Genomic DNA, 18,701 nt, shown 5'->3' with positions numbered 1-18,701 from the left:
ATTCTACTGGCTGATCTATTCATTCTTTTATTCCAAAAAATCTCTACCGAGCCTTGCTTGGTCTAAGAAGCTTTAGGTTTAGTTAGGCACCTGGTATAAAGACCTATTCATGCATTCACTATACTGTTAGCATGTGGTTCCAGATTATAAGAACCCTAGGGCTTTCTCTAGGCCTTTTAAAAATGAAATCAGATTTCCTGTCTAAACTGTCCTGGTTTTCTTCTCTCTCTTTCCACATTTACTTTCCCTATGGTCTGTTCCCTATCCTTTCCTTTCTTCTCCTCTGCGCCTCTGTTTTTGTTTTTGTTTTTTTTTAATGAACTTTTGAGAGGCTTCTTTCTGAAATCCATGAACTCAAGGTGGGCAACGTGCAACATGCATGTGTCCTCAGTCATGTCCGACTTTTTGTGACCACATGGACCATAGCCTTCCAGACTCTTCTGTCCATGGTGTTCTCCAGGTAAGAATACTTGAGTGAGTTGCCATTTCCTACTCCAAGGGATCTTCCTGACCCAGGGATCGAACCCACATCTCCTGCATCTCCTGCATTGCAGGCAGATTCCTGACTGCTGAGTCATGGGGGAATCCCCAAGATGGGCAGGACACTTTATTAATAGGCTTTTGGGCATCCATGAACTCCTGTAAATGGGTACATTATATGCCTTGTTGTGGTATTCAAGTATGTAACACTTTCTTGGGAGAATGTCTGTAACTTTCATCAGACTCTCAAACTAGGTTGTGACCTGTTTTCCTCTACCTCCCCTTTCCCTCCAAAAGTCAAGAACCCTATTCCTGAATTCTCTTTGGATTGAATCTTTGAACCCTGAGTCTGGTTTTGATTCTCAATTAAGAAATCTGAGAGCGGAGAGATGTGTTGCTTTTCTGGGATTAGCAAAATACAGAGGAAAAAAACCTCCCAAACGTAACCCAATGATTAGATTATCACTCACATCACTAACAGCTGCAGCTTTGTTTTTGGTAGAGCCTGTGAAGTTTTGATGGCTTTAGCAGCCACATTCTGTGCATTGGAGGATACAGAGTCTGTTTTAAGTGCTTCTTTTTCCAGGTCACGGAGTTGTCAAGTGAAACCCAAAGAGGCGAGACTGTAAAGATGACTATCACTCTGACGAGAAAGCTGCCGGCAAGTTCTCCTGTGTGCATCCAGGTCTTCAATATCATCTTCAAAAAGTAAAGTGCCTCAAATGTGAATTTAATGTAGGCCAATGATGCCTTTCCGCGTAGAGCCTGGGTATTAAAAGTATTTGCAGTTTTGTAGGCGGTGTGCCGGCAGCAATGTCCTCTTTAGGGCAATTTTCTGTGTACTTCTGTGTATTACTGCAGTAATACGCACCACAGCCCATCACAGCCTTGAACGGGCACCTCTGTCACGATTCAGTATCATCTGTGTTGAGACAGGGGCCTCAAGGGTTGTGATGTCTCGGGGACCAGGGCAGGTGCCTTTGCCCTTTTCCTGTACCCACTCCCAGCCTCCGTCCCCAGACTTAAAAACTGGGTCAGTAAACTGAAGGAGTGGCTTTTCTCCTGGCTCATTTGTTTTAGGTGTGAAAGGGCATCACCATCTGCTTTCAGTGCTTTCAGACCCCTTCCTTTCCCCACTTGTCCCCGGGGACAGAGGAAGGTTGTCACTAAGCTTTTCAGTGTTCTTGAGACTGATGTGAGGATCACTTGCTTCAGCGTCAGCTTGGGTGTTAGTTGACAAAATGCAGGTTCCCTAGCCCTTCACTGGACCTAGTGAACAGAATTTTGTGAGTGGGGCCTGAAAAATCCACATTTTTGGCAAGCTTCCCAGATGGGATCTCAGAAGCTTGAGGACCCCTGTTTTCCATGCTGTTGGTGTGGATCACTAGGTTGATGTGTTAAAAACCTAAGATTTTAGCCCTTTGCTCTGGACAGGATGAGAGGAGTTTGGGTTTACTGAGTAGGACACATAGAGGAATTTCCATCACACAGATACACTGATTCCTAATTCTAGTCAGAAGTCTAGGCAAGTGTCTTTTGATCAAAAAACGCTCTTCAGAATCCATTTTTGCATGTACCCCCCTGATTGTTTTAAGTCAGCTGACATTTGGAAGGTGCTTTGCAGTAACAGAGCTCTTTCTCTGGTGCTAGAGTTTACTTGATCTTTACTCAATTGCCCTGAGGCAGGTATGATTAAACTCCCCATTTTACAGATAAGGAGACTGAGGCTCAGATGACTTTGGGTAGCCAAGAAGCACACAATTGGAACCTCTGTTTTCAGACTTGAAACTCTTCCGTTTCCCCAATGCACAGGGCAGCTTCAGATCAGTAATGTGTCACATTCCTAAAGCAGCCAGAGTTAGTTACTGAAGAGGCAGCCTTGTCATATAGTAGCAGTGAGGAGCCTGAATAGACTCATTAGAAACCAAACTCCTCGGGAATGTAAATTGGTGCAGATACTGTGGAGAACAGTATGGAGGTTCCTTAAAAAACGAAAACAGAACTACTGTATAATCCAGTGATCCCATTTCTGGTATATACCTAGTAAGAACTCTAATTCAAAAAGATACGTGCACCTCAGTGTTCATAGCAGCACTGTTTACAATAGCCAAGACATGGAAGCTACGTAAATGTCCATCAGCAGGTGAATGGATAAGGAAGAAGTGGTACATATATGCAATGGAATACTATTCAGTCTTCAAAAGAATGAAATAGTGCCATTTGCAGCAATATGGATGGATCTAGAGATGATCATATTCATTGAAGTAAGCCCCAGAAAGACAAATATCATATGATATCACTTGTATGTGGAATTTAAAAAATGATATCAATGAACTTATTTACAAAATAGAAATAGGCTCACAGACAGAAAATAAACTTATGGTTACCCAAGGGGATGGGGAGTTAGAGGTAAATTAGGAATTTGGGATTAACATATACACAATACCATATATAAAATAAGCAACTAGGACCTACTGAATAGCACAGGGAACTATATTCAATATCTTATAATAACCTATAAGGGAAAAGTATCCAAAAAAGAATATACATATATAACTGAATCACTTTGTTGTACCCTAAAACCAATACAACACTGTAAATTACTTATACAAAAAGAAAGAAAGAAAAAAGAAAGGAAACAGCCTCCTCATTTCAAAATAAGAACGGGGCCAGAAGAGCCTGTGGACATGGCTTTTCTCACCTCAGCCACGGCAACCACGTTGTTACCGTCACAGTCATATCTGCTAAGGGACCACTTCCTTTTGCAGTTAAACCCGGAAGAATAGAACTATTTTCAATTGTGTCATTCCCAAATGTGGAGTGATAGTTCTTGTATATACCCTCATAGGTATATACAGTAGCTAAACTTTCAACATTATAACAATAAGAGTTCTGGGCTTTTCTACTCGTTTTTATTTCAGCATGGATACAAACTTAGAAGTATACTGTTATAGACAGATGTTTAACACAGATTTAAAATATATATACTTTCAGGATCTTAAAAAAGTTATCCATGTACCAAATTGGACGGAACTTCTATAAGCCTTCAGAGCCAGTGGAAATTCCCCAGCACAAGTAGGTTTATTTATGTTTTCTGTTACTCTGAAATTGTTATAATGTGAGCAATATCATTTATGATGCAATATGATACCATTATGCCTCCTCTGAGAGACTCCGTGGTAAGAAAAGTAATGGATTTTTTAATTTTCAAGTTTTTTTTTAATAGAATGGTGAATGTCAAAAGGTAGCAGTCTGTTTTCTTATATTAGTGAGCTAGATAATTATCATAAATCCTAGAATTCAGAAACTGAACTTCGTGTGTGTGACAAGTAATCATGAGAGCAGAATAAGCTCTGTTATGTTATACCTCATAACTTGGGCTCTGTTTTCCGGCTGACACAAAGTTAACACAGCCAGGGTGGTAGGTAGGAAATTATTGGGTAAGAAGATGTCAGATACCCAAGCCAACTAAGCTGCCCTAGTGAATGATAGAACCATTAGCAATACTTGCAGAATGATAGAACCACGAGGAACACTTCATCCTAAACTAGGAAGTAGAGACTGCAGCGAAGGTGGTCTTGAGCTTTCCAAAACATGTGTTTGAGCCAAAAATAGAGGCAACCAGTGACCCAAAGGGAGAAATACAGATGCTCCCTGACTTAAGATGTTTTGATTTAATGACATTTTGGCCTTACAATGGTGTGAAAGCGATACACCATCAACAGAAACCACACTTGGAATTGCGGATTTTGACCTTTTCTAGGGCTAGCGGTATGGAGTATGGTACTATCTGAAGATGATGGTTAGCTGCCACAGCCACAGCACCCAGGCAGCCACCCCATTTAGCCATGAGGGTAAATGACTGATACGCTCACAACCCTTCTGAACCCATACAACCATTCTGTTTTTCACTTTTAGTACAGTATTCAGTAAAGGACGCAAGATATTCAACACCTGATTGTAAAATAGGCCTTGTGTTAGATAATTTTGTCCAGCTATTGGCTAATGTAAGTGTTCTGAGCACACAAGGTTGGCGATGCTCTGATGTTCAGTAGGTTACTGAAGAAAAGGTTGGGTGTATTAAATGCATTTTCGACTGAGGATATTTCAACTTACGATGGGTTTGTGAAGATAAAAACCCATTGTCAGTTGAGGAAGGTCTGTACATAAAAGATAGAAAATGGATGCAGGGTGTTTGGTTTCTGCCAGGTGGAGGAAAAAGGCAGGGTGTCTGTGTGCTGGTTGAGTGGTGTCAGACTGTTCTGTATAAAGCACCTAATCATTCACCCTGTCACTTATATCTCTACCTGGATTAGAAATTCTCGTGGGTCCAGTCTTGTGATGAGCTGGTGTTGGTGCTGTTACCAACCAGCATTCTTCGTCTCCTTAATCAATAGAAATTGATCAGAGACCAGACAGGAAATTCAGGAAAGGCTTTATCAGGGACCCTGCTGCAACAGGGAGGAACAAGAACAAATGATAGGTTCCCTTGCTTGCTTCCTCCCTGAGGGGAGCAGCTGATTGCTTATGTGGGGTGAAGGTAGGGATATGTCCAGAGGTCTGGCCAGAGGGTTAGCTTAGGTGGTTTGCCCATCCCTTCAGTGGTGTTGGGTGTAGCGGGCATGCACAGTACCCTGCTTTTGCTCCCAGCTCTTCAGAAGAGGCAGTTGGCTTTTTGGTATATTTTTGTATCTTATTGTCCATAATTTGTCTCAACTGTGCATGCCCCAGTTACTTTTAGTCCTTGATAGTTTCGCTGCAGTTTGTTGCTGGAGGAGATGTTTGTCCAGGTGTCAGTATTGTGGCAAAAGGCCCCAGTTCCCAGCCTCTCTCAGTGCTAGTGCATATGCTGGTCCTGAAGCTGATATTTGGGGCTTCCCTGGTGGTTCAGATGGTAAAGAATCTGCCTGCAATGCAGGAGACTGGGGATTGATCCCTGGGTTGGGAAGGTCCCCTGGAGGAGAGAATGGTTATTCACTCCAGTACTCTTGCATTGGTATCACAGTCAATGAAGTCCACAAAAATATCAACTGAAATGATTTAAAAAAAGATTGTTCTTTCTTGACAGCTCCTGTAACTTTTTCTTATTCAAGACTTCAGACTATGATATTCATAAATGTGGAAAGGAGATGTAGCCACTGCTGCAGTTTCTCTTGTGTGTCCATATGTGACATCACTTAGATTATTTCTGTCTCATTGTGAAGTCTCGTCACTGTCTTCGCCATTGAGTTAGTGTGCTATTTTGAACCTAGATGTTTGCATGCTGGGACAGATCCCTCCGTAAACACTTCAGTCTTAACAGCTATGCTCTCAGCCATGGGCAGTTTTGCTCCTCAGGGGACATTTGAAAATGTCTGGAGATATTTTTGGTTGTCACAGCGTGGGAGTTGCGGCTGGCATCTAGTGGGTAGAGGCCAGGGGTATGCTACACATTCTGCAATGCCCAGGCTTACCCGGTGGCTCAGTGGTAAAGAATCTGCCTGTGAAGTAGGAGACGAAACAGATGCAGATTTGGATCAAACCCAGGGATCCTAGGTCAGGAAGATCCTGTAGGGGAGGAAATGGCAACTCACTCTAGTATTCTTGCCTGGAGAATCCTATGGACAGAGGAGCCTGGTCAGCTAGAGTCCATGGAGTAACAAAGAGTCGGACATGACTGAGCACACCACACCACACACACACACACACACACACACACTCACACACTCTGCAGTGCACAGAACAGCCCCTAGCAAAGAATTATCCAGTCAAAATGTCAGTAGTGCCAAGGTTAAGAAACGAAGCTCTAAAGAAATGTATTTTATTCTAATATATGTTTAAATTTTCCCCTTATTTGCTTCCCTTGTGTCTCAGCTGGTTAAGAATCCGCCTGCAATGCGGGAGGCCTGGGTTTGATCCCTGGGTTGGGACGATCCCTTGGAGAAGGGATAAGCTACCCACTCCAGTATTCTGGCCTGGAGAATTCCACATGGGGTTGCAAAGAGTCAGACACGACTGAGTGACTTTCACTTCACTTCACTTCACTTCACTTCATATGTTTAAAGACACTCCAGCTGGAAATAGCTGCAGCATTAAGTCAGCTGCTGAAAGAAATCAGATTTAAAGAAAAATTGTTTCATAAAATTGAGAGAATTAGAATATAAAGTCACCATTTTAAAATATTTATTGTTATCCTGATATAACATTTAAAATATTTATTTAAAAATTTTTTATTTTTTGAAGATTGTCTCTTTGGCCTGGGTTTGCCATTTCTGTATCACACTTTGAAACCAAACTCCTGTTGAGTGCTAATGTGAGTTACAAAATACTCCGGAACGAGACAGTTCTGGAGTTCATGACGGATCTCTGCCGCAAAACTAGCGAGTCCTGCTTTACCCAGACGTGTGAGAAACAGCTGGTTGGGCTCATTGTCCTGACAAGGTAAAATCCTGCCTTTAAATAGACTTTCCTCTAGAGAATGCATTATGTATGCCACATAGGAAGGGGAAGAGCTCTGGGCACTGGCCGGAGCCCAGATCTGATGAGTCTGCTCCCTGCTGTCAGTTGTCTAGAGCTGAGGCTCCCTGGAGGGGTGTGCTGGGCCCCCGCCGTCTCTCCTGGTCCTTCCTTACCCTCCCCTCACCCCCAGTGGTCTGCACTTTGCTGCTCCAGCCCCTCTGCCTGGTTTCCCCGCCTCTATTTCTGCCTTTTAGATTTCTGCTCACACAAAGTCCACTCGAAGGTCCACTCAGTTGGAATTATTCATTTCTCTGCTCTATGCTGTTCTGGAAACCCAGTGCTTATCGTCACCTCTTTAGGGTCCTTTTATTTCATTTTATTACATCACAGTGGGGCCTTCCCGGGAAGACCCCTGCCCCATATCCTCTGCCTTAGCTCGTCTCTGAAGTACCCACATAGCAGTGTCTGATGCACTTTCCTTCACCACAGCCTGCTGTCAGCAGATTGGCTTTACTGTGCTGGGCAAGCCGACCCAACTTTGGTTCAGTAGCAACAAGACAGAGCATCAGGTCCGCGTCTCATCTTCACTATAAAGTTACGAGGTCCTTATGGCTGAGGACTTTCAAGCCTCTCGCTGTGTCTGTATAATTTGCCCTCAGTGCATACTGAACCGAATGAAACGTGGACAGTTAGGTGACTTCCTGAGGAACAAAAGCCCACTGTATGCTGCTGCCAGTCCATGGACACTTTTTACAGAAGACCCGCTCGCCTTCTCCTAGTCTAGGTTGGAATTTCCACTTGAAGTTGTTTTTCTGGGTTGTAGAGCAGAGAGGTGGCAATTCCACACTGCCCCTTTATCCTCTTGTCATGAGCTCCATGAATTAGCTTACCACACTATTTCCAAGACAGCTGGCAAGGTACCGAGAGCCCAGGAGAAAAGTGACGAGGTTTCTGTCCCACGGCTGGGTTGGCATGAGAGAGTGTTCCAGGCCACGTGGTACCTGATGAAGGGGAGAAAGAGCTTAGAAAGATCTTAGCTGACCTGCTTTGCAGTTTTGCTCAGGGCCAGCCTTAGATAGAAGATGAGGCAGGCTGCCAGAATGGCATGGTTCATCAGCCTCCCTAGGATTTTTTTTTTTTTTTTAATGAGAAAAACTAGCTGGGAGTTCAAAAATTCTGAGTTGAAAACAGAAGCTGACAGGAAGGTTTGGAGTCATACTTCAGCCTTTGAACATTTAAGCATGATTTACCAGAAGCTACAGTATCTCCCGGGCATGCCTCAGTGGCTCAGCTGGTAAAAAAAACCTGCCTGCCAACGTAAGAGATACAGGAGATGCCAGTTCGGTCCCTGGGTTGAGAAGATCCCCTGTAGAAGAAAATGGCAACCCACTCCAGTATTCTTGCCTGGAAAATCCCATGGACAGAGGAGCCTGGCGGGCTGCAGTTCATGGGGTCACCAAGAGTCAGGACTGAGTGCACGCACACACATACACGTGTGCACACACACACATACACACGTGTGCACACACATACACACATAGACAGTGTCTCTCAGTGAGAAAAGCAGATGGTGGGCCAGCAATTATTCCTTTGGTTTTGTTGGAATGTGGGGTCCTCTCATGAACAGAAGAGTTCATCAATGCTCTTCTCAGATAAGAGCTATCTTTTTTTTTTTTAAGTGACTATTCTTGAGTTACTATCTTTCATAATATCTGAAATTCTGGAGGATAATACTTTGAATTAAGGTGTAGTGAACTAGCCACTTACCTTGTAGGATTTCAGAGAGGAACTTAAAAGATTTCTTGCATTTGCCAGATACAATAATAAAACCTATCGAATTGATGACATTGACTGGTCGGTGAAGCCTACACACACCTTCCGGAAGCGGGACGGCGCTGAGATCACCTACGTGGATTACTACAAGCAGGTAGCTCTTGTTTCTCCTTTCAGCCTCATCTCCCTCCCGCCTAGCTTGGGGAAGGGCTATGGTCTGACTCCTGCCCACCTCTTGAGCCGCATCTGTACCCTCCTGTTTCCTTGGAAGGTTCTACTGTGCTCACGGTTCATAGTTCCTCAAGTCAATCACTCCCCTATGCATTTTCTCACACCCCGCTTCCTCGTCCTTGACACCATTCACAGTCGGCCAATTACTGAACACCCTTCAGGACTCAGCTCAGCAGTCAACTCTTTTTTTTAATAAGATTTTTTTATATGGACCATTTTTAAAGTCTTTATTGAATTCGTTACACTGTTGCTTCTGTTCTGTGTTTTGAGTTTTTGGTTCTGAAGCATGTGGGATCTTACCTCCCTGACCAGGGATCCAACCTGCACTCCCTGCTTTGGCAGGTGAAGTCTTAACCACTGGACTGCCAGGGAAATTCCCCTAGCAGTCAAGGGAGCCCTAGGACTTTCTCCTCCAGGTCCCCTCTCTGTACTTAACTTCTTGCAGTTATCACAGGCAGGATATGAATGGTCTGACTCTCCCTCTTCAACTTTGAACTCTTGATTTCTGGACACCCAGGGCTAGCATCTAGTAGATGCTGAAACACTTATTGATGAAATCTCGTGTTGACTCTGGGAGCTGGATTCACAGTGATGAGAATTTCCCCATCCCCACTGTCCAACTTCAGTTCCTTTCAGAGGCGCCTTCTCTTTATTGCATATTCAGTCATATTTCTGTCTCCAAAATCTCACCACTGTTTTACAAACGAAAAGAGAAAGCAAATGTGTTGACCTTTCTACACTTTCAAGAAAAATGATCTCCTTTTCCTCCTTAGCTAATTTCTTTAAAAGGTCCTCTAAACTAGCTCCAAGCGCCTCTTCCATTCTTCTTCAGGAAGCCTCAACAATCTGGTATCCGGTTCTGCTGCTGTGGAACTAGGTCTCCAAGGTCAAAGTCAGCTACTGACCTTATTCTAAAGGGCTTTTGGTGGCCCTGGATGCTAGAAACTGCTCCTGGTGAGCTGAACTCCTCTTCCTTGACCCCACGGCACATCCCTGGGTGGTTCCCCACCCTGGGTTTCAGTATCGTTTGAGTTTGAGTTTTGAGTATCGTTTTATGTGGTTTCAGGTGGTTCTTTCTCAGCCTCCTTCAACATTTCCCTCCTTCACTTCTCCCAAACATGAAATGCTATAACTCACCACGGCCCCTTTGCAGAGGATCTTTTCTTCATATTCTGAGATTGCTTCCAATATAGTATTTTTGTCTTGCCCTTCTTCCTAAATTACATCCTCCTCTCCATTTTCAGGCTGCATTTGCATGAATATCCTGCAGGCATCTCAAACGAACAAAATTCAAACTGGATTCATTGTCTTTCCCATGCCTGTCTCTCCTTGGGAATTCTGCGTCTCAGGAAATCATTTTGTATCCTTCTTCTTCGCCCTCTCCGCCTCATTGAGTTGTCCTTACAGAACACATATAGCTTTTGGCATTTGGCAAAGCATTTTGTGCAAAAAATGTTCTCCATTAGTGTTTATTAAACACAGAGTTTGTTAAATGTTTGGGGTTTTTCCTGCATGGTTAAATTCATTTTTCTTTGATGTGTTTGAGGACCTGTGACATTCTGAAAAGGGAATCATGATAAAAATCCCACTCACTTTCTTTGTAATGAGTTGTGATTCCCTGCATATCTATTGTAATTAGGGAGAAAAAGAAAGAAAATGGTACCAGTTTCTAGAATGGTTTCCTCTTTGTCCCAGGAAAGGGATGATAAATTACTATAGAGTCTACTCTCAAAGTAGAAGACATCCTTTTTTTCACTTCAGCCATGTTTTGATTTTTTCTTTTTTTCTATTATTTTTTGTGTTTTAATTTTTTTTGTGTTGGTTTTTGCCGGCATTTGTTTGTAGATTATTTGATGACTATTCTGACTGGTGTGAGGTGATAACCTCATTGTAGTTTTGATTTGCATTTCTCTAATAATTAGCGATGTTGAGTATCGTTTTATGTGTTTATTTGCCATCTGTATGTATTCTTTGGAGAAATGTCTGTTTAGGTCTTCTGCTCATTTTTGATTGGGCTGTTTGTTTTCTTGATATAGAGCTGTATGAGCTGCTTATATATTTTGGAGATTACTCCTTTGTCAGTTGTATCATTTGCAATTATTTCTCCCACTCTGAGGGTTGTCTTTTAACCTTGTTTATTGTTTTCCTTGCTGTTCAAAGGTTTTTAAGTTTAATTAGGTCCTATTTGTTTGTTTTTATTTCCATTGCTCTAGGAGGTGGGTCAAAGAGGATCTTGCTGTGATGTATGTCAAACAGTGTACTGCCTATATTTTCCTCCAAGAGTTTTCTGGCTTTACAGTTAAGTCCTTAATCCATTTTATTTTTGTATACGGTGTTAGGAAGTTAGTTACATTCTTTTACATGTAGCTTTCCAGCTTTCCCAGCACCACTGATTGAAGAGGCTGTCTTTTCTCCATGATATATTCTTGCCTCCTTTGTCAAAGATAAGATGCCCATGGGTGCATAGGTTTATCTCTGGGCTTTCTACCTTGTTTCACTGGTCTGTATTTCTGTTTCTGTGCCAGTACCATACTGTCTTGATGACTGGAGCTTTGCATGTAGTGTTAAGTCGGAAAGGTTGATTCCTCCAGTTCCATTTTTCTTTCTCAAGATTGCTTTGGCTATTTGGGGTCTTTTGTGTTTCCATACAAACTGTGAAATTTTTTGTTCTAGTTCTGTGAAAAATGCCATCGGTAGTTTCATAGGGATTGCATTGAACCTATAGATTACCTTGGGTTGTATGGTCATTTGCACAATACTGATTCTTCTAATCCAAGAGCATAGTATATCTCTCCATCTGTTTGTGTTGCCTTTGACTCTTTCATCAGTGTCTTATAGTTTTCTGTGGGTTTTTTGTCTCCTGAGGTCGGTTTATTCATGGGTATTTTTGTTGTTGCTGTTGTTGCAGTGGTGAATGGGATTGTTTCCTTAATGTCTCTTTCTGGTTTTTCATTGTCAGTGTATAGGAATGCAAGTGATGTCTGTGTATTGATTTTATATCCGGGCAACTTTACTGGAAGACATCTTGATATTGACCTTTATATTTCTCTATTTTATCTTATCATAAAAACTGTTGCCAAATGCTAAGAAAATTGGGAGACAATAAAGTTCACCTGATTACACAGCTTAGTGGGTAGAATTCTTGACCATGCTCTAGGTAAATAGTAGAATACCCTCTTCTTGGAATATATCCCAGTTTTGCTTGAGCTGTTCCCAGAACTTATAATACTCCTGCATTTTCTTCAAGGTGCTGTCTTGGATTCTGCCTCCTTCGTGAAGCCTTCCTTAATTTACCAGCCATAAATTATTTTCACTACCTTGCTCCCTATTCCTTGTGAGGGAACCAGCCCCGAGTGGTGTAACAAGCAGAGGCTCCCAAGTCTTAAGTGATAAATCCTGGTTGTGCTAATTTTCAGTTACAGGACCTTGGGAAGTTATTTAATTTCTAATGATGTTTCCTCATCAGTGAAGAAGATGATAATAATATTTGACTCACAATCCCGTTGTTAAGAGCTTCCCAGATGGCTAAGTGGTAAAAAAATCTGCCTGCCAATGCAGGAGTCGCAGGCTTGATCCCTGGGTCAGGAAGATCCTCTGGAGAGGGCATGGCAACCCACTCAGGTATTCTTGCCTGGATAATCCCATGGACAGAGGAGCCTGGCAGGTGAAGTCCACAGAGTTGCAGAGTCAGACACAACAGAGCACACAACAATCACACTCTGTTGTTAAGAGTAAGTGAGGAAAGGGTCTTATTTACCAAAGAGAAATAGACTCACAAACACAGAAAACAAACTTATGATTATGAAAGGAGAAGTGGGGGATAAAACAGGAGCTTGGGATTAACATATACGCTACTACTATTAATATATATGTAGTAGGTATCCAACAAGGACCTACTGTATAGCACAGGGAAGTATACTAAATATTTTTATATTTAGTATTAAAAAACTATACTAAATAACCTATAAGGCAAAAGAATCTGGAAAGAATATCTAACTAAAACTCCATCACTTTGCTGTACAACAACAGGACCTTGTAAATCAATTATAGTTTAATTTAAAAAAACACAGTACTCATCCATTAAAAAAAAGACTAAATGAGGAAAACAATAAATGCTTAGCGTACATGTATTATTTGTGCTTCTGGTCTACCTTGCTTTGTAGATAATGTAGTTATGTGTAAAGGCAGGGACTGTGCCTCTTTTTTATTTGTATTCCCTTCAGTCCCTGGAATATAGCAAGCACAAGATATGAATGAACGAGGTCGTGTATAAAAACTCTTTCTACCAATGCTTCTCCACGCTTTTCAGCCATAGCGTTGTTGTAATCACCACTTTAAATTGCTGTTTCCTGAATTGGTTTTTATTTTAATGACTTAAAGTCTTTATTGAAGACAGAAGCCCTCACTGCTGGCTTCCTGCATTATAATTATTGATGTCAGCATCACGTGGTCCCCAGGCATTTTGTAAATTATAATTCCTGTTCTGTCACCAGTGTTGAGTAAGCTATACTGGTGTTAATGGAAACTTTGCCTTTGGAAGGTAAATGAACTCATGGCAAGGTGAGAATGTGGAAATTCAAGTTTATGAAGGGAAAGGGGGTGGGGAAGGAGCTAATGATTGCCGAGGACTTATTATAAACCAGACACCGTGCTAGTGGTTTACATGGGACGCCTCTGGGCTCTTGTTCTCCTCGTTTCATAGAGGAGGAAAGGTAAGCCCCTTCCCCAGTGTCATGGTCCAAGTAGATAGACTATCTGTGGACCAGATTTACATTTGTCAGAGTTCAAAACTACTTCCCTGTAACGTCATACTGTCTTGGAAAGTAAGGACAGTTGTGCTCTTTGGGGAAGTCTGAGGTTGACTCAGTATGACCGTTGCGTCCAACTTGTGTGTGATATTGTCCTAATGCACACAGGTGCCAGGGCACATGGGCCAGTCGGCCTCAGTCTCCACTGGTAGTGCTGCAGCTGGGGTCATGGTTCTATGGATTTCATCCAGCTTACGGCTCTGGATGAAACTCAGAAGAGAGCAAGAAAATGTTTGGGGGAAAAAATAATGGTATTGAATTATAAGAGGTAATAATTAAAATCATGAAGCTGCCCCTGAGATGTAAGAGATAGGTCCCAGGAAGGAAGTAGAAATGAGTAGGTTACTGTGGGGATTAGTAGGGACTTTTTTTCCCCTTCTGTTGAAAAGAGTTTCTTATCCATTCATTTGTTGCTTTTAAGCAAGGGTGCTCATTGTATAGTGTTTCCATATTAACTTTTCCCTCATTGATCTTGCATTCTGTAGCAATATGATATTATCTTATCTGACCTGAACCAGCCAGTTCTTGTTAGTCTGTTGAAAAACAAGAAAAATGACAACTCTGAGGCTCAGATGGCCCACCTGATTCCTGAGCTCTGCTTTCTAACAGGTAATGTTTGTACTTTATTCTCTCTCAAGTTCTTGATCACAGACTCATGACACTTTGCAGTGGGCAAAACCTCCTTAAGTTAGATAAGTGCCAGAGCTCTAATTTAGCCCAGGGAGGATGAGTCTTAGGTAATCTACTTGATCACAGAAGAAGTGGGAGGGTAGAGTGCCCTTTGGAAATTGGTCAGCACCGTGAAGGTTATCTTACTTCCCTTATCTCGTGTATTCCATTTGTTACTTTGACGTTAAATTGGTTGCCAGATGTTTTACTAAAACCAAGATATTTTCCCCCTGTTTTTGAACTTCACTAGGCTAGGTGTTGCCAGTGCAGATGTAAGACACCCAAGTTCAGTCCCCGGGTTAGGAAGATCCTCTGGAGGAAGGCATAGCAGCCCACTTCAGTATTCATGCTTGGAGAGTCTCAGGGACAGAGGAGCCTGGAAGGCTTCAGTCCCTGGTGTCGCAAAGAGTTGAACATGACTAAAGCGAATTAGCACACATGCAGGCTAGGAAATCGTGTGATTTAATTTTCTTCCGGTGTATTCTTTGAGAGGTGCCAAAATACTCTTTGTTTTCTTTTTGCATGAGCTCCAGAAGGTAATCTTCACTCTACACTAGAATCAAAAAAAAAAAAAAAGACTATGTAAGATTCTTTTAATCATGTTCATCTGATTACCAGGGTGAGACTAAGATGGGAGGACTTTCTATATTTTACACTTATGATGCTCGAATGAGTTTGATGTGCATGTGTTTATTCTGCAATTAGAGAAGTTAATAAGGATACCATCTTTGCAGAGAGGGATGAACGTTCTTAGTGATACTCTGGCATTTCACATCTGTGTAGTCCTCTTGGTGGTCTCTAGCCAGACTGGTCACTGAGCATTTGACGCATGACTAGTGCAACTGAGGGATTGGATGGAGCAGTGCTGTAAGTGTAAAGATATAGAATAGACGTCTAAGATGCAGTGTGAAAGAAAAGAGAAACTATCTCATTAACTCACTTTTTATATTGGATATGTGTTTAAATGATAATATTTTGGATATTCTGAGTTACTGTTTGAATAATTGCATCTGTTTCTTTCTGGCTCTTTTTAAATGTGACTACTAGAAAACATTTTAAATGAAAAGGCTTGCATTGCTGTCAGATGGTGAATCTGATTCAGTTTAAGTTCAGAGTTTTATTACTCTGTGCCTAAGATGGGCTGGATTACATTGAGGACTGTTCATGTTTCACTTTGTTTTCATTCACAATGGATAGGGATGCCTGGCCAGGCGACTTCTGATTTCCAGCTGATGAAGGCTGTGGCTAAAGAAACTCGTCTCGATCCTTTGGTAAGGCAGCAGCACCTGGCCAGGCTTGCGGATGACTTCCAGAGGTATGGGAACATCTCCACATCCAGATGCTCCACAAAGTCTCTTCATTGATGTTTGTTATCAAGAATAATATCTCACCTATACTGAGCACCTAGCATGTGCCAGGCAGTGTGGTGGCACTGTCTGTGGATTGCCATATTTAACCTTTTCATTACCCCTATGAAATAGCTAAGTTAGTCCTACATTTTGTCAATCAGGAAACCATGGCTTTAAAAGATTTCAGAGTTTGCTCAAGGTCCATGTTATTCTGTGTCAGAATTTGTATTTGAAGCCTGACCTATTTGGCTCAGGGGCTTCTTCAGTGAGTCAGTAGTAAAGAATCCACCTGCAATGCAGGAGATGCAGGAGACTCAGGTTCAATCCCTGGGTCGGGAAGATCCCCTGGAGGAGGGCATGGCAACCCAGTATTCTTGCCTGGAGAATCCTATGGACAGAGGAGCCTGGCAGGCTGTAGTCAGTAGGATCACAAAGAGTCAGACATGACTGAAGTGACTGAGTACACATGCAGACACTTGGCTCAGTGGCCCATTCTGTTTACCAGAGGGCCACACTGGGAGCCTTTCCATCCCTTGGAGTCCCCCATGGGTGCAGTCCTCCTATAATTCCTTGGAGCAGAGAAAAAATGGTGAATAGAAACAGAAGTCAGGAACCCTAAAAAATCAGTCTCTGAATAATTAACTTTATAATTTTATCTCTAATGATTACAATTTTTAGATAGTAAGCATTTTTAATGACTTAAGACTCAACTCTGTAACAGAAACAAGGATGCTCGTTTTGAGCTGGAGACCTGGGGGCTGCATTTTGGATGCCAGATGTCTCTGACTGGCCGCGTTGCACCTGCAGAAAAAATAATAATGCAAGACCACACAGTAAGTTCTGTAATTTTATTTTCATTTAAAAGTATTTTCTTGAATGTATGTCAGTTTGATCATAAGTCAGAGTAGGATTATAATATAATGTTCATTTGCTTTCTCTGGGGTCTCTTCCCAGGTGGTACTAGTAGTAAAGAACCCACCTGCCAGTGCAGGAGATGTTAAGAGATGTGGGTTCCATCCCTGGGTTGGGAAGATCCCCCAGACGAGGGCATGGAAACCCCCTCCAGTATTCTTACCTGGAGAATCCCATGGACAGAAGAGCCTGGAGGGCTACAGTCCATAGGGTCACAAAGCATTGGACACAACTGAACTGACTTAGCACAGTATATTTCGCCACCCTCCCTTTGTCCTGAACCCCAAGGACCCTCTGTTTTCCTTTTTAATCCGAGTGTACAAGGATTTAGTGGCACCCAGCAGATTTAGGTTAGTGTGATATGGTGTCACATTTACAGATGCATTAGAAGACTTCCCTGGTTGTCCTTTGGTTAAGAATCCACCTGCCAAGGCAGGGGACACAGGTTCGATCGCTGGTCCAGGGAGATTCCACATGCTATGAAGCAGCTAAAGCCACATACTGCAATTACTGAAGCCCACGCGCTGTAGAGCCAGTTCTCTGCAACAAGAAAAGCTGCCTCAATGAGAAGCCCCGCACTGCAATGAAGGGTAGACCCCGCTTGCCACCACAAGAGAATATCCGCACACAGCAGCAATGACCCAGTGCAGCCAAATATAAATAAATAAAAGATGCATTACAAAATGGTACTTCACGCCATTGCAATCAAAACATGTAACCTATTATTGGGTGGTGTTGTACTCTTATATAGCTTAAAAAATTTGTGGTTCCTGAAAAGGTTTTAACTGGTGGAGGTTAATTCCAGTAGACTGTGTTTCCTGATACCAGAGTTCTTTCTCTTCCCCAAAATAGAATGCTGCTCAGTTGGCATAAACATGAAGAAATTCTCCCAGAGCTCACCTAGCCATAACAGTTAGTCAGAGAGGCATTCAGAAACCTGGAGAGACAAATCATTGCCTCTCTGGGGTTTCCACTGGAAAAAAAAATGAACCAATTTTATGCAAAAATTGTACATTCTCTACTTTGCCCCTCTGTTTTGCCCATTTTTAAAGTGAGTTACATTTCATTTTTAAAGGTGTTCTTCTTGCCCTTATTTGATGCAGGTAGGTCAGCATGTTGAAATTAATGATTGAGCAGTGAATGTTTATTTATTTATTTATTTTTGGTATGATGGGTTTCTTTTTTTTCATTATTGCTTTTTGATAATCTATTCAAATAACCAAAATCCTTGTTGGAGAAGCTAAGGAAAAACTAAACACAAAATATTGTCAAGTCCTAAAATGTACACCCCCATTAAGATCTTGGTCAGGAGTCAGTAAAAAGAAGCTCAGTTTTAGTTCTACATGTGAAGTGAGATGTGAAATATTTTAAATGGTCTGTTTCATCATCTGTAGGTAATCATACTTGTTAAGAGTTTTGTTTGCATATTTTGGCCCAGAATCAGATCTCCATAGGAGTACTGTGTGCTCAGTCATGTCCAACTCTTCGCAGCCCCATGGACTTTAGCCTCCCTGGCTCCTCTGTCCGTGGGATTTCCCAGGCAACAATATTGGAGGGGGCTGCCATTTCCTACTCCAGAGATCCTCTTACTCCAGAGATCGAACCCACATCTCTTCCATCTCTTGCATTGACAGGTGGATTCTTTACCAGTACTCTTGCCTGGAAAATCCCATGGGCGGAGGAGCCTAGTGGGCTGCAGTCCCTGGGGTCGCTAAGAGTTGGACACAACTGAGTGATTTCACTTTCACTTTTCACTTTCATGCATTGGAGAGGGAAATGGCAACCCACTCCAGTGTTCTTGCCTGGAGAATCCCAGGGACGGAGGAGCATGGTGGGCTGCTGTCTGTGGGGTTGCACAGAGTCAGACACGACTGAAGTGACTTAACAGCAACAGCAGCATCACCTGGGAATACCCCCTTCATAGAAGGGGCACTAAAATGGAGAACCCGCCCCCTAGAGGTGGTATTGGGTAGGTTAGAATTGTCTGTGTCAGTGACTTCTCAGCTGATCCTGCTTTTTTAAAACTGGATTTGAGAAACTG

The 18,701-nt window shown here is 42.3% G+C and overlaps 1 protein-coding gene across 1 annotated transcript in view; it reads left to right on the top strand.

The window, feature by feature from the left end:
- Positions 1-18,701, top strand: part of PIWIL4 (piwi like RNA-mediated gene silencing 4) — a 55,884-nt gene that overhangs the window by 14,423 nt on the left and 22,760 nt on the right. The window contains exons 5-11 of the mRNA XM_086341935.1: positions 1,067-1,188; positions 3,475-3,555; positions 6,703-6,900; positions 8,734-8,845; positions 14,216-14,339; positions 15,597-15,714; positions 16,470-16,581. Of these exons, the coding sequence (XP_086198061.1) occupies positions 1,067-1,188; positions 3,475-3,555; positions 6,703-6,900; positions 8,734-8,845; positions 14,216-14,339; positions 15,597-15,714; positions 16,470-16,581 (867 nt within the window). The remainder of the gene's footprint in view (positions 1-1,066; positions 1,189-3,474; positions 3,556-6,702; positions 6,901-8,733; positions 8,846-14,215; positions 14,340-15,596; positions 15,715-16,469; positions 16,582-18,701) is intronic.

The sequence above is a fragment of the Bos grunniens genome, chromosome 15 (genome assembly GCF_055505025.1).
Source record: "Bos grunniens cultivar Pamir isolate PY7600 chromosome 15, Bosgru_T2T1.0, whole genome shotgun sequence".
In the NCBI taxonomy this organism is placed as follows: Eukaryota; Metazoa; Chordata; class Mammalia; order Artiodactyla; family Bovidae; genus Bos; species Bos grunniens.
This window is presented reverse-complemented; position numbering and strand designations above follow the sequence as displayed.